Here is a 14,207-nt window from a genome sequence, read left to right as displayed (position 1 = left end):
GAGGGGTGAAGAAGTCCTATTAGAAAACATAAGAAAAATTATTCTAAAAGTGGTTATTGGGTTGACGTTTGCTTGCTGTGTTTTGCTTGCTGTGTTTTTGCTTTTAATGTGCTAAGGTTGTGTTATAGAAACCACTGTTAATATAGTTATAGATCTAGAAAAATAAGAGCTTAGCCCTAGTGTGGTAACAATGAGACGGTTGCTAATTGTTAGCCAGGAGTGCTAGGCAGAGGCTGCCTCACTGAAGCCACAGTCTGTGTGGGGTAAACTTCTTAGATAAACGCAACTGACAACTTCTGCAGAAGGATTAATTTTTGTGTTAACAAGGTTATACTTCTACTCTGTACTGTTGCCCTATGAGACTGCTACCTTTGAGTTAAGGTCACCATAGAAACAGAAAATAGGTTTACATTCACCTGACCTGCATAAAATATTAATAGGCCCCAAGGCCAGAAGATAATGTACAAGACCCTCATAAACAAAGAAATATGCAGAAAACACCCTGGTTTAGTGAAGAACAAGCTGATGTAATGTTATCTTCCCTTTAGAAATGTACTAATTTAGGGTATAAAAGCTATGGTAAAAAATAAAGGATTGCCAGACTCTGCTGCACCCCCCGTCTGGTCACTCTCTCTCTCTCTCTCTCTCTCTTTCTTTCTCTCTCTCTCCCTTGCAGACTTGGCCCTATCAAGGCTGGTCTCACATGTCTTCTCTCTCTCTCTCTTGCCGACGCCGTTCATCCTGAGGGTATACCCTGGATCCTGCCGAGGCTGGACCCCGGCAACAAAGGAAAGATATAAGACCTCTACTTTTGGACTGAAAAGTCCTTATAGGATGCATAGATGGTATGGAACTAGAATCCTTACAGCTGATCAGCTCACTGAATGCAGGCGGCCATGAAGAGGTTGCAGTCCAAAGGAGGTTGCATTAAAGATGATCCTGGAGGGACAGGGTTGGGAGGGAAGTGGGGGGGGGGCGGTTCATGATGGAGGGGACACATGCATACCTATGCAAATTCATATTGATGTATGGCAAAAACCATCACAATATTGTGAAGCAATTATTTGCCAATTAAAATAAATACATAAATTTAAATTAAAAAAAAAAAAGATCCTGACATTCCTAGCCTGAGTGGTTAAAAAGATGGTGGGTGGTATTAGAGGGCAGCATTATTAGAAACAGAGAGTGGGAAAAGCTATTTTGTGGGAAATATTCATATTTCAATATAGCTCAGATTTCCTTGCTTCTTCCAAATTCAACACTGTCAATCCCAAAGGTTTATGACAAACCATAAGAAGTCAGAAATTTAATTCCCACAAGAATTTTATTCCAGATTTATCAAACTGTGACAAGGTATGAGTAATAGACCTTTCCAGAATTTCCCTGTCTACAAAATATGAGTGTCCCAACTAATTCAGTGACAGGGATGCCTTGCCAACTGGTAAAGGTGGACTTTGAATTATGCTGTGTATGACTCAGGAGAGCAAGCCATGCTTGTATGTGGGCTGGGAGAGGGGAACAAGCAGCAGGCAGTGAAAACCTGGAGGAAAAGACATGGATAATTTGCCATTGCCAGAGGAGACATTATTAGCAAGCTGTAAGTTCAACAGGTAAAGGACAGTTTCTTTCGTAGTCTGTTTCCATCTGCTATTGGTTTTCTATTATTCCCTTAACTGATTACCACTCATGTAAGGCACACACTCCTACGGGTTCTGTAGGTCAGAAGCCATCATCGTGAGGCTAGATTTTCTGGTGAAGATCTCACAGGGCTGAAACCAAGGTGTTGGCAGGCTGTGTTCCTTTCTGGAAGCTCTGTGGAAAACACATTTCCAGGTCCCTTTAGGGCACTGGCAGAATTCTTTTCCGTGCTTTCTGCTTGGCACCTCCACCTTCAAGTCAGCAACAGCTGATGGAGTCCTGCTCACCTTCCTCAGCCACATTTCTTTTTTTAAAGATTTTTTTTTTTAATGTGGGCTATTTTTAAAGTCTTTATTGAATTTGCTACAATACTGCTTCTGTTTGCTTTTTTTGAAAGCCATGAGGCATGTGAAATCTTAGCTCCCTGACCAGGGATCAAACCCACACTCCCTGAACTGGAAAGGGAAATCTTAACCAGTGGTCCATCAGAGAAGTCCCCTGACACACTTCTTGAGTTTTAAGGACTCATGTGATTACACTGGGCCCACCTGGAGACTCCAGGATCACCTCCCTATTTTAAGGTCCTCTGATTAGCACCCTTCTGTATCTGCAGAACCCCTTTTGGTATTTAATATAATGTATTATAAAATGTGCCATCAGAGGGCAGAGGTCATGGGGGGCCAGAATTCTACTGACCATACACCCTAATAAAATTACTTAGCACTCTTTAACCAGGATGCTGTTTACATGCCCTTAGTGGGTCCCTTGTAAATATGATAATGCCATTTATAGTCAAAAGAACAAGATACACATTTCTCTTTTCTTAAAAAAAAAAAAGCAAAAGAAAAATTAATGGCACCTTGCCTAATAAAAGCAATGAATGGGACAAAGGATGGGACTGGAGTTTGAAATCTTGTGATCTAACTCAAAAGTAGACTGGAGCTTGGAGTCTGATTCATATCTATTCAATCAACAACTCTTCAGTCTAATTCTGTTCAAGGATTTTCTCTTAGATGTGAGCAAAATCATGATGAAAAGATTCAAGCCTCACTAGGCATCTAGGCTAAGCAATAATGAGTAATATAAACAGATTACAATGAGTAACACGATGGATGCTGAAGCCCAGACATCACTTTATCAATGGGATATTTTCATTCCCTATGTGTCTTACAGTTTATAAAACTGAAATGATTTCAAGCATTTTCTCCCACTTGGTTTGTAATGAAAGGTTAGAGTCACAATATGCTCTCCATTCATCAGAATGCTTCCTACTGTTTTTGTAAGCTCGCAATGAAAAAAGTTTGTTTTGAGCTGTGTTTCTAAGAGAGAGTGGGTGGGAAGTAGTTTCTATATTTAAGAATTATTCTGAATATGGCCTGAATCGATAATGAAAATGCAATGGCAAATGAGCTCATTCAAGAATAGTATGCAGTACGTCATGATCATTGGCTGCTATGATATAACATCTATGTTAATCTATGTTAATGATAACTTACATTAGCATAAGTGCTTGAGAGTTTTTCCAGATGGCTAAAAAGACTGCCTATGATTCACCTTTATGTCTCCATAGTACACTGAATGCAGTAGGTGCTAACTACGTATATGTCAAACAGATGATTTCAAAGTATATTTTCATATCCATTTTAATCCTCACCACATGAGCATACTGAGGTATAAGAATGTCAGGCTCTTTTTCACCACCAGCATTGCAGAAGCATGGCTAAATATTAACATTTAAATACATGAATTATTTAAATGTTAGAAGTCAGACTAAGACCAAATCCTGGCTCTGCCACTGTATTAGTTTGCTACAGCTGATACATAAAAGCATCACCAACTAGGCAGTTTAAATAACAGAAATATATTTTCTCAGAATTATGGAGGCTAGTAGTCCAAGATGAAGGTTTTAGGAGGGTTGGTTTGTGGTGACAGCTCTTTTCCACCTTGCAGAGGGCCACCTTCCCCGTGTCCTCACATGCTCTTTCCTCAGGACATCTGCATGTCTGTGTCTTAATCTTTTCCTATAAGGACATCAGTCACACTGGTTTAGAGCCAACCCATATGCCCTTCATCTATCTAAATTAGCTCTTAAGTGCCCTATCTCCAAACAGAGTCACATTCTGAGGCACTGGAGATTAGGGAAAGAGGACAAAATTCAGCTCATGACAGAGACTTGGTGATAGGACAATATTAACTCAGTGTGTTTCCTCCTATTTGCCCACGGGATTTGTACCACTTTCTTGATTTACATAATCTGGATCTTAATCCTTGATCTCTACATATTTTCCTCAAGTACTGACTTAATTATGGTGATTTTTTTTTAATCCTACAGAAGGTTTTCATTTTCATGTACTCAAAATAATCAATATTTCATTATATAATTCATGTTTTGAGGCTTATTTAAGAAAGGATTTCCTTTTTCAAGGCTATAAACATAACTTCATATTTTCTTCTAATATAATCAAAATTTTATGCTCACATCTTTAATTCATTTGTCTGATGTTTGGTGAATGATTTCAAGTAGGACAAAAACTAATGTTTTTTTTTTCCAAATGAACTGTCCCCCAAACATTTCCGGAACCAAGTAATTTTCCCTCTACTAGTGTTTTCATAGATGTGTCCTCACTGTCTCATCTGCAGGTCTGTCCTTGTCATACTTCAGTCCATGTTCCATTCCCAGCAAACCACGGGGACCGATCATGACAAGGGCACCAACGACTCCCAGTGTTGCCAAAGGCAGTGGTTACCTCTCCGTCCTCATCCCACTCAACCTTTCGGCTTGTTGCACGCAAGTCACAGCTCTCCTTTGGAGCGCTTTCTTTCCTTGGCTTCCATAACCTCACGCTGTCTTGGGTTTTGTCCCAATGATACTGGCTACTCTTTTTTAGTTACTATTGTTGGCTCTAATTCTTTGTCCTCATTTTATTGTTTTTGCACACACCATTTTTGAAATATATATTATAGTTGTAAATGATCTGGAGGAACAAGGGCCGTACAAATTCTCCAAGGCTGAGTTTCTCAAAAAAATCTCAAGCTACTTTGAATGTTAATTGAGTGGTTAATCAAATGATATCCTATAAAGGAAACTATCCAGACTAAAATGGTGAAGTAATGAGCTCCATTTTAAACTTTAGACCGCTCTGGGACTCACTTCACAGTGCCTCTGTTTCTCTATTCACACCCTTTCTTTAGACCATGTCATCTGGTTTCATGTCCTTAAATAATATTGATATGCCCCTCACAGCCTAATCTCCTTGTCCATCCCTGACTCTTCCCCAGAACTCTAGACCCCTTTGGTTTTCTTCCTACTTAACATCGCCACAATGATATCTCATAAAGATCTTAAACTCAACATGTCTGAATCAAAACTCTCGACTCCCCTTCCCTGAAAGCTTCTCTCATCAACCTTGTTTATCCAACCAAAACTCTAATCTGTCCTCTTGATTCCCTTCCTTAGTGTCTGAAATCCTATTATACCATCCAATTCTTTCAACTCTACCTCACCAATAGGACATCTGGTCTCTATACTCCAGGAAGGTCCTTCCTAGTCCAAACTACCATCATCTCTCCAGGAGACTTCTGCACTACTCTTCCAACATGATGCCTCAAGACCCATTCTTCACAGTAATTCTTGTCTAGCCTTTACCAGATCATCGTACTCCCTTGGCAAAATGCTTTAGCTGGCTCACACTGCACTTAGAATAACACTGAGACCCATTAGCCAAGCCTACAAAGCCAACTTGGTCTGTACTTTACATTCTCGTGATTTTTTATTTTATAACTGGAAGTGTGTACAGTTGACTCCCTCCAGTCATGAGGAAGTTGTACTAATCCTGCACTAATTCCACTGGCATACCTTCCTTCAGCTCTTAGCATGACTCAAGCCTAAAATCACAACTGTCTCAGATTAAACATTACTTCTGGAAAGATGCCTCTCCTATCTAATAAAACTTAATTTACCCTGTGTGAGTTCCTTGCTCTAATCCTCTGCAGAATACTAACGATATTGTTTACTTTTTCACTGGTCTTTTACCTGTAATTTCTTACTAGAATGCAAGTTCTCTAAGAGCTACAATGCACCCTCATCCTCTTATAAAGTACATGGCATATAATAATTGCTCAATCAATATTTGGGTTCAGTATTTAAAACTTCAATCAATTCCATGGATATATTTGTCTACTTTTGCACACTGTTTTTATACATTGCTTTACTATAGCTTTAGCAGATATTTTAACATCTGGTAGAGTAAGAACTAACCCATCACACACACTGTCTTTTTCAAAACTGTTTTTTCTACGGTTCTTAAATATCTATTTTACATAAATTTTAGACTCAGTTTATTATGTGACATGCTAAATCCTTTTGGAATTTTTACTGGTATTGCTCTGAATTTATAAAGATGGGTTTGAGAAAAATTAACATCTATTTCATACTGAGGCTTTCAATTAAAAACATGGTATATTTCTCCACTTATTTTAAACATTATTTTCGTGCCCTTTAATTTTAGTTTCCTTTTCATTAATTTTGAAGTTCTTCATGGGCAATTTGTAGGTTTTTTAAAAAACTGTTGGGAATGTATGTTGGGAAACAGTGTATAAGACAGTTATTTTATCCATATCTTACTGAGGCCTTTTATTTGATCAAATAATTTATAGGGTTTTGGGGGGTTTTTTTGGACAGATAGTCAAATTATTTTCATAGGAAGCTTCTTCAACTTTTGTAGATACCGTATTGCACTGGTTGAGAATCTCCAGAAAAGTGCTCACTAGCAATATTAATGTTGGATTCCTGTTTTGCTCCATGCTTTCATGGAACCACCATAAACTGATATCTGCTCTAAATTTTGGACAAAAACTCTTTATCATATTATACAGGTTCCTATGTAGAGTTTCTAAAATTTAAAAAACACCGTTTTAAACACTGTTTTTAAGAAATTGAATTTATAATAAGGAAAACATGAAAACTGCTGAGAGGTTAAGGGCAATCTTACAGAGTTTAAATAAGAACAATTCCTGACTGTTCAGTTTTTTTTATGAGGCAGAGAGAGCATTCATACTTTTGATACTTTATTCCTAACCATCACAGTACTTCCACAAGACAGAATATTTTTCACAATTTTAGAAGTGAGGAAATCTTGACTCAGAGATTCAAGCAATTTATCATAGGTCACAAATCTAACAAGCAATTATGCAAGGATTTATACCCAACTATATCTAGCTCCAGAGCCCACACTCCTCCCACTGTATTCCATACTTAATATGAGATATTAGACCAAGCCTCTCAACATGCCCTAGCAGAAAAGATAATAAATGTGTACTGGGTTTATGGGTTAATTAATAACCACACCCCCTAAATGTCTATCTCAATGTCAATTGTGAAGAAGATTTCAAAGTAAAAAGTCAAAGATTTACTACAGAGACCTAACTGTCACTAACAGCAGTATTTTTTAAATGAATAGTTTATATCAAGGCAAAAAGGGCAAAAAGTATATGACCAAATTGAGTAGGTTTGTTAAAGCAATGAGTTATAGATCAGAGATTCAAAAGTATCTAAAGAGCTAAAATGTTGGATCAAAGCAAGAAATTTCCAAATGGTTAGAGGTAAGGTTTGACCTTTAGGTTCAAAAAAATCAAATGCACATAATAAGTAAGATGAGAATAACCACAGCCCTTGTGAAAAAGATCTATTGGTTTAAACCAAAAGCAAATTGTGTACAATATGATTCCCAAGTATATTCAATTCAATTTCAATATGCATGGATATCAATGCGATTGAACACAGCAAGAGATTAATAGTACCACTCTCTATATCTGGAAATGCATATTTAGTTATAGAAATTATATTTAATTTGGTCAAAGCCTAGTAAGGATACAAGTTACTACCAGATTTTTTTTTTTCATCAAGTCCAGGATGAAGAAAAAGTCACATGCAATAAGGAATTCCAACACTCTCCATGATTGGGTTAGATAATTATTCGGGAATAGGAAGTCCGTAAAACAATACATTTCTTGTGGGCTCAACCTCATCAGAACAGAAACAGCCTCCAATTTTAAAAAAATCACCATCACATCTTTGTGTAATCTGTGTTCCTATGTACTTACTGCTACTCCTGTCTTATAGAGAAGGTAATGCACAGTCTGTGTGACGTCAGCAGCATGCATCAAATTGTGGTAAGGATTTTTGTGCTTGCTGTATCCCACTTCCAGAGCCTCCACAAATGAGACAAGTGCAGAAATGGGGATCTGAAAGATAGTGGCAAGGTTAATTGGCTAGTGATTTAGTAGCTTTGAGAGACCAAAAAAGTCTAAGGTATTCTAGCTACCTCTTTCTGAAAGCATTAAGAGAGCACACAAGGACACAAGAATTTTTCAAAGTTAATAAAAATCACTGAACAAAGTACTGGATAATTTGAAAATTGAACAGGAAGTCCCTGGTCTGCCCTGCAAATTGTTCTTTGTTCTCCAGTTCAGAGGCCCAGGGTAATGACAGGATCATCTCAAGGACATGGAGGGCAAAAAGGCAGGTGTTCACTTAAATCTCAGGCAAAGGTTCAAGTCTTTGTTTGTTAAATAAATGAACAAATATTATGCAGCATCTCATTTACTTGAGGGAAAACATAAAGTACACAAACATTTAAGTTATAAAATGATTGCAAAACAAACTCAAGCCTTCTGAAAACTGCACCCTTTAGAAGGAATGATGGGTACACTAGACAGTTGAGGAAAAAAACAAACTACAAATGAGAGTCTGTTCTATAATAGAAACGAGTTGCGTTCTTGTGTTTATTACTTGGCAACTTATTATTATGCTCAGTCGCTCAGTTGCATCCGACTATTTGCAACCCCATGGACTGTAGTTCATCAGGCTCCTCTGTCCATGGAATTCTCCAAGCAAGAATACTGGAGTGGATTGCCATTTCCTCCTCCAGGGGATCTTTCCAACCCAGGGATTGAACCCATGTCTCCAGCATCTCCTGCACTGGCAGGCAGATTCTTTACCAGTTGTGCCACCTGGGAAGCCCAACTTATTGCTGCCTTGCAATCTGGAAAAATATTTCCAGTTATCCTAGCTGCTTTCTGTCTCAAATATGGGTAATATACATATCTTCTTTTTCTATTTGGCAGAAAGTGAACAACTGCAAAATGCCTGTACAAAATAAGGGGCCTTGGAAAACATTCATTGCATTCGTTTTCTGGATCAATTCCTTGGTTTAGTGTAGATTATCAATTATAAGACTGGGGGAAAAGGAGAAAGTATGTGTTCCAGGAGATGAGAAATTACATTCATAAGAAAAAATAAGTGCTTCATGAGAATCCATACTATGTTCTTCCTTGGGAATATTGCTCCATATTTACTATCTGTGGATTTAAAAATTTAAATATAGCCTTTCAGATGTCAGAGATTAATTCATTATCATTTTAAAAATGAAGATCCAATGAACTTAGATTCTTTGAGCTGTTCATTGGAGAGCTATGAGCCACTGAAATGCTAGATTAAGGTGTGTGCATGTGTACTGCAGCTTCTTTTGAGGTCTTGAGCATCCACTGGATCTTCAAACAGGCTTCTTTTGAATTTATTTTAACAAATAACAGAAATAAACAAAATGCCCCAAAATAGATAAAACAAAATTTTTGAAAAATAATATCTTTGTCAAGTCTCCAAGACTCTGAAATTACTATTCTATTCATTCTATCTATAGATAGATTCTATCAATACTAATCTATTCATTCAGATTTGTTTTTATTCTTTTCCAATCTATAATCTTTCATTTTTAAAAACATAAGCCTTAAAGGCCTGCAATTATACATCAGTTTGATGATGGGCATGTCCAATGAGACAAGTTCATGTCCCATTCTCCATTGGCTCAGTCAGTGAAAGATCTGCCTCTTGATCATATTAAATGAACCACAGTAATAGATCAAGAGAAATATGACTCTCCCCCACCATCCTCTTCCTCAAGCTATCTGAATACTGTTTTTTTGTTTTTTTTTTTCATCTTCCAGCATGTATGCCTGACAAAATAAAACCCAAGACATTAAGCTGACAGGATGAAAACCTCATTCCAGGACAGGGGCCAATAAAATGGGATTGGTCCTGACTCCTAACCCATCATTGCCCTCCTCCTCTTTGATCATGACCAATAGCTCCTAAACAAGAAGAGAATGAAATGAGTTTCAGGTGGAGAGAGAGGAAACTTGAAAAAGTGGCCATTTACTCTTTCTCCTCAATATAAGGGACTTTAAAAGCAAATCCGGGATTACTGGTGGACATGAGTGTAGCATGAGAGCTCTATACTCCCCTCTAGCAGGTTGTCAATCCAGTCCTTGCCAAGCTGCCTAGTGTCCATCTGGGGATTGTAATACAGCCAGTCCTCCTGCTCACCACCTCTGCTGGTGCCCTAGAATTCTTCTGAAATCCTAAAACCTGTCCATGATGTAACTAAGTCTTGCTTCAAAATGTTCCTTAAACAGAGGTAAGTGTGAATGATGCCAGTTCTTGGGAACTGGAGTTAGGCGAGGACCATATAACTTTGGGTAGACCTGATTTTAACCAGGTATTTTGTAATACACCACTGGAGATTTTCTGGTAAGAAAGCATAGGATTCATAGTTACCGCTCTTATTGAAATCATGGGACTGGCATAGTGAGTTCTATCCCAGATGGGATCGTCACGGAAAGGTAAAGGTCATTACTCAAGGTCACGTAGCTACTGGGTCAGAACTGACATCAGGATCCAGGTGATCTCCTGAATCTCATTCTAGTGTTTGGTCTACCAGACACGGTATTAGCCTTTGAGTGTCAAACAGGCTTCTGATGCAAAAGAAATTAAAGACCATTGTCATAAAGTGCTTATGACTATTAAGAAATACACTCCTATATGTGCAGTCCTTAGGAAAGTGATAAAGAATCATGCTTCCCAGACAAATTGATATAGAAAAAGACCTGCATTTTCTGGATACTCATTCATTGATGAGAGAAATGTGAGGGGCATGATACAGCAGATGCCAGCAGATAATGCTCAGGTTCCCTAGAGAATGGGACCCCGCCTCCAGAGTCTGCGGAACTAGAAGGCTGAGGAGGTGGAACACTGGAATTGGCTCATGCTCGTAAAGTTGAAGAATTAATTTAAAACATAAATAGTTGGGAAATATCAATGATCTATCATAGATGGTAAGTGAGAGTATTTGTGTGAATTTGAGCCAAGTGGCCGAAAGAGAAGTTCATGGAGACAATAAATGCACATTCTTTTCTCCATTCCTGTCTCCTTGCCAGTGGTGGTCATTAGTACACGGAGTCCGGCTGAAAGGAGAACTGCAGGCAGAGCAGGCAGGTAGGTCTGGTTCAGGCTTCCAGCTGTACTTCTAGGAAGACTGGGATCTAAATAGGCAGCTCCAGCCTCTCCCTTGATGGGCTCACCAGGCAAGGGAGTAATGAAAGTTCCCCTCAGTGTGGAGTTTGTGGCAGTGGCTTTCTGGACAAGTAACCCCAGAGCAGCTTTCAGTCTACATTAGAAGGATTCTCTTGGTCTTAGCCCCAAAGTCCTGCAAGGCTGGACAAACATGTGCAGTTGTTTGTTTGTTTGTTTGTTTGTTTTTTAATTAGACACTGACCTTGAAACGACTGATCAAATCATAGCGAGTGAGTAACTCATAGAAAATGAATTTCAGTGCATGGTCCCCACTGGCTTCGTTGAGGGAAAAGACATCAAAGGACCACTTGTCCACATCCTATAGGTCAGGGCAGAAAGAAAAGAATTCATTAGTTGGTAGCCACTTACATTTATCTTCCTACTTTGGGGTTAGCCTGTAGCCCTAACTTGGTAATTCATAGTCTAAGACTCTAATGCTGTTTCCCCTCTCAAACTTTTTCCAATATGGCAATCCTACATAGCATTTCCTGATAAAATATGAAATAGCCTTATTAGTAATAACAAGAGCTATAATTTACTGGGTACATACCTAGGCATTATGATCAATGATAAATATATAATTCATCCTGAAAACAAGTGATAGGTATTATCAGTCATATCTCACAAATGAGAAAACTGAGAAGTTAGCTAATTTCCCTAAGATTCATAAAAGGCAAGTGTTAGGAACACATGTGGGGCAAAAACATAAACACATGTTCAACTGAAGTTTAAACTCAAGCTCTTTCCATTAACCTTCCACTACTTCTGCTGAATTCCAAAGTTTTAATTGACTTCACAATAACCTAGGGTGTTCCCTACCCCTAACCAGCCCTGTAATACCATCTACTGACTTCCTCTTAGTCCTTGTGGAGAATGTTAACCCACTTAAAAGTGTTCAGAAACATGCATGATATAGAACACAAAACAATGTGTTACCTCAAGAATCTAATCTGCTAAGCTGAAACCAAGGAGAAAGCCTTCATTCCACAGGATGGAAAAATGTTATCACTTCTGGAGTCACTGATCTGAGGACCAAGTCCTCAAATCTGTAAGTCATTTTACTGGAAAATATAAAACTAAGAGCTAAGCTGAACACACTCCTCACACACTACTCTTAAAGTTCAGAGTTTTATTTGTCCATAAAATAGTGACTTCAAAATATATGTAAACACTGTCAAATACGTCTTTGACTTATAAATAGCTACTTGTGGGTGTTATAAACAAAGGCATGTTTAAGAAATAATTAAAGCAATAGTCATTTGGTTTCTCAGTATATCAAGAGTTTCATTTCAGTGGTTAAGGAAAGTGTATCGCCATGAGCATGACAATAAGGACGCATGTGAGATCGCACTGAACCTAAGCTAGGTGTCAGATGGTGTCCTGGAAGAGACCTTGGCTTAGGAACTGCTGGGCCCAGTGACTCCCACAACAGGCTTCACTGCATTCCAATATCACCTATCCATCCCAATCCTGTTCCTCTCCAAAGATCCCAATCATGAAGATCACCCTGAGATCACAAAGGGTCTCTCTCATGGATACCAGGGCACAGGGAAAACAAACTGTATATAGGGAAAACCAAACATTTCCAAAAAGGTTTCAAATAGGTTGTTTCAATTCACATTTAGTAGTAAACCTCACCTTAGCCTTCAATAATTTCTCCTCCATTATAATAAATAAAGAAATAGCCACAAGTGCTAAACATTTTCTGTGCCAGGCACAGTAGGAACTATTGATACACACTTGCAAACCCTTATAACCCTAAAAATGGGTATCACTTTCTCCAGTTTCATAGATGGCCACCCCATCTCTCATAGAGAGATGAAATGAAGTGTCTAATGCCAATACCAGGCAATAACTCCACTGATGCCCCAGTGATAGCATCACTGACAGATGACATTGTAAGCTCAATGAATATGTGCTGTGACCCAAGCCTTAGGCCCTAAATACCCCAAGAGTGCCTAGGCCACAGACAGTGGAGCCATTTAAGATTAATCCAAGAACCCAAGGTTCACCTTGAAAGTGAAAGCTGCTCAGCTGTGTCCGGCTCTTTGTGACGCCATGGACTATATAGTCCATGGACTTCTCCAGGCCAGTATACTGGAGTGGGTAGCCTTTCCCTTCTCCAGGGGATCTTCCCAACCAGGAATCAAGCCCAGGTCTCCTGCAATGCAGGCAGATTCTTTACCAGTTGGGCCACAGGGGAAGTCCAAGAATACTGGAGTGGGTAGCCTATCCCTTCTCCAGCAAATCTTCACAACACAGTGATTGAACAGGGGTCTCCTGCAATGCAGGCAGATTCTTTACCAACTGAACTATCAAAGAAGCCCTAAGGTTCACCTTGGCTACCAAAATTGGCACTGTCATGATAGCCATCGTCTAGCTATTAGTCCTAAAGAAAAGTCCACTGACAACTCAGTAGGTAGGAAAACATTTGGTCACATTTTTTAATCCTCTTCACGTAAATGAATAAAAGAAGAAAAAAGCTATCACTGGAAATGAAGATATAATCATAGTAAAAAGTCAAGATTTATTTTGGATATTAGGTCTTAGAGAAACAGAAGGATGTGTAAATACAGACCGTGAGATGGATAGTCTCTTTAGCCCCTCATTTTTGGGACATTTTAGCTGCAATTCTCAAATTTCAGTGCTCTTTAGAACCACCTGGGGTGCTCAGAAAAAAATGTTGATTCTTTGGTGGAGGATTCTGAAGAATCCTGGCTTGTGGCCTGGAATCTGCATTTTAACAAGCACCTAATTTAACTGCCTTAAACCAATCTTCTCTTCTTAGCAAACGTGGCCCAAGCACCAGTCCTGTGAATTTCCTATGACTCTAGTGTGAAGGAAGCCTGAACCTCCTCATTTCCTCCCACTTTAAACCTGGAGTCTGTCCAGGGTGTCTCTTCCTGAGTCACATAGCATATGCCCTTCTAAAGCACAGCACAATTCTCCATTCCTGATGACCCCACCTTAGAAGATTAGAGATAAAACAACCCAAATTAGAAGCTAGTATTCACTGCATGGAAACAAATAAAAAGAACAAAAGTGTAACATATTTCAAATTTAGAGATTGGTGGTGGCTAATTATTCTCTTCCTTGAATGTTATTTTATGCTATGTTCTTACATTAATCACAAAGGTTAACATGACAGTAGCAGGATGAT

General features: G+C 38.7%; 1 protein-coding gene across 10 annotated transcripts in view; it reads right to left on the bottom strand.

Annotated features, from left to right (window-relative positions):
* The window catches only part of PDE1C (phosphodiesterase 1C), a 506,697-nt gene that overhangs the window by 103,366 nt on the left and 389,124 nt on the right, over positions 1-14,207 (bottom strand). For all 10 annotated transcript variants that reach the window (XM_043463250.1, XM_043463251.1, XM_043463259.1 and 7 more), the window contains 2 exons: positions 11,250-11,366; positions 7,741-7,881 (listed from right to left, as the gene is read on the bottom strand). In XM_043463250.1, the coding sequence (XP_043319185.1) occupies positions 7,741-7,881; positions 11,250-11,366 (258 nt within the window). The remainder of the gene's footprint in view (positions 1-7,740; positions 7,882-11,249; positions 11,367-14,207) is intronic.

Source organism: Cervus canadensis, chromosome 3, assembly GCF_019320065.1.
Source record: "Cervus canadensis isolate Bull #8, Minnesota chromosome 3, ASM1932006v1, whole genome shotgun sequence".
Lineage (NCBI taxonomy): Eukaryota > Metazoa > Chordata > Mammalia > Artiodactyla > Cervidae > Cervus > Cervus canadensis.
The sequence above is the reverse complement of the archived record's forward strand: the minus strand, read 5'-3'. Positions and strand labels throughout refer to the sequence as shown.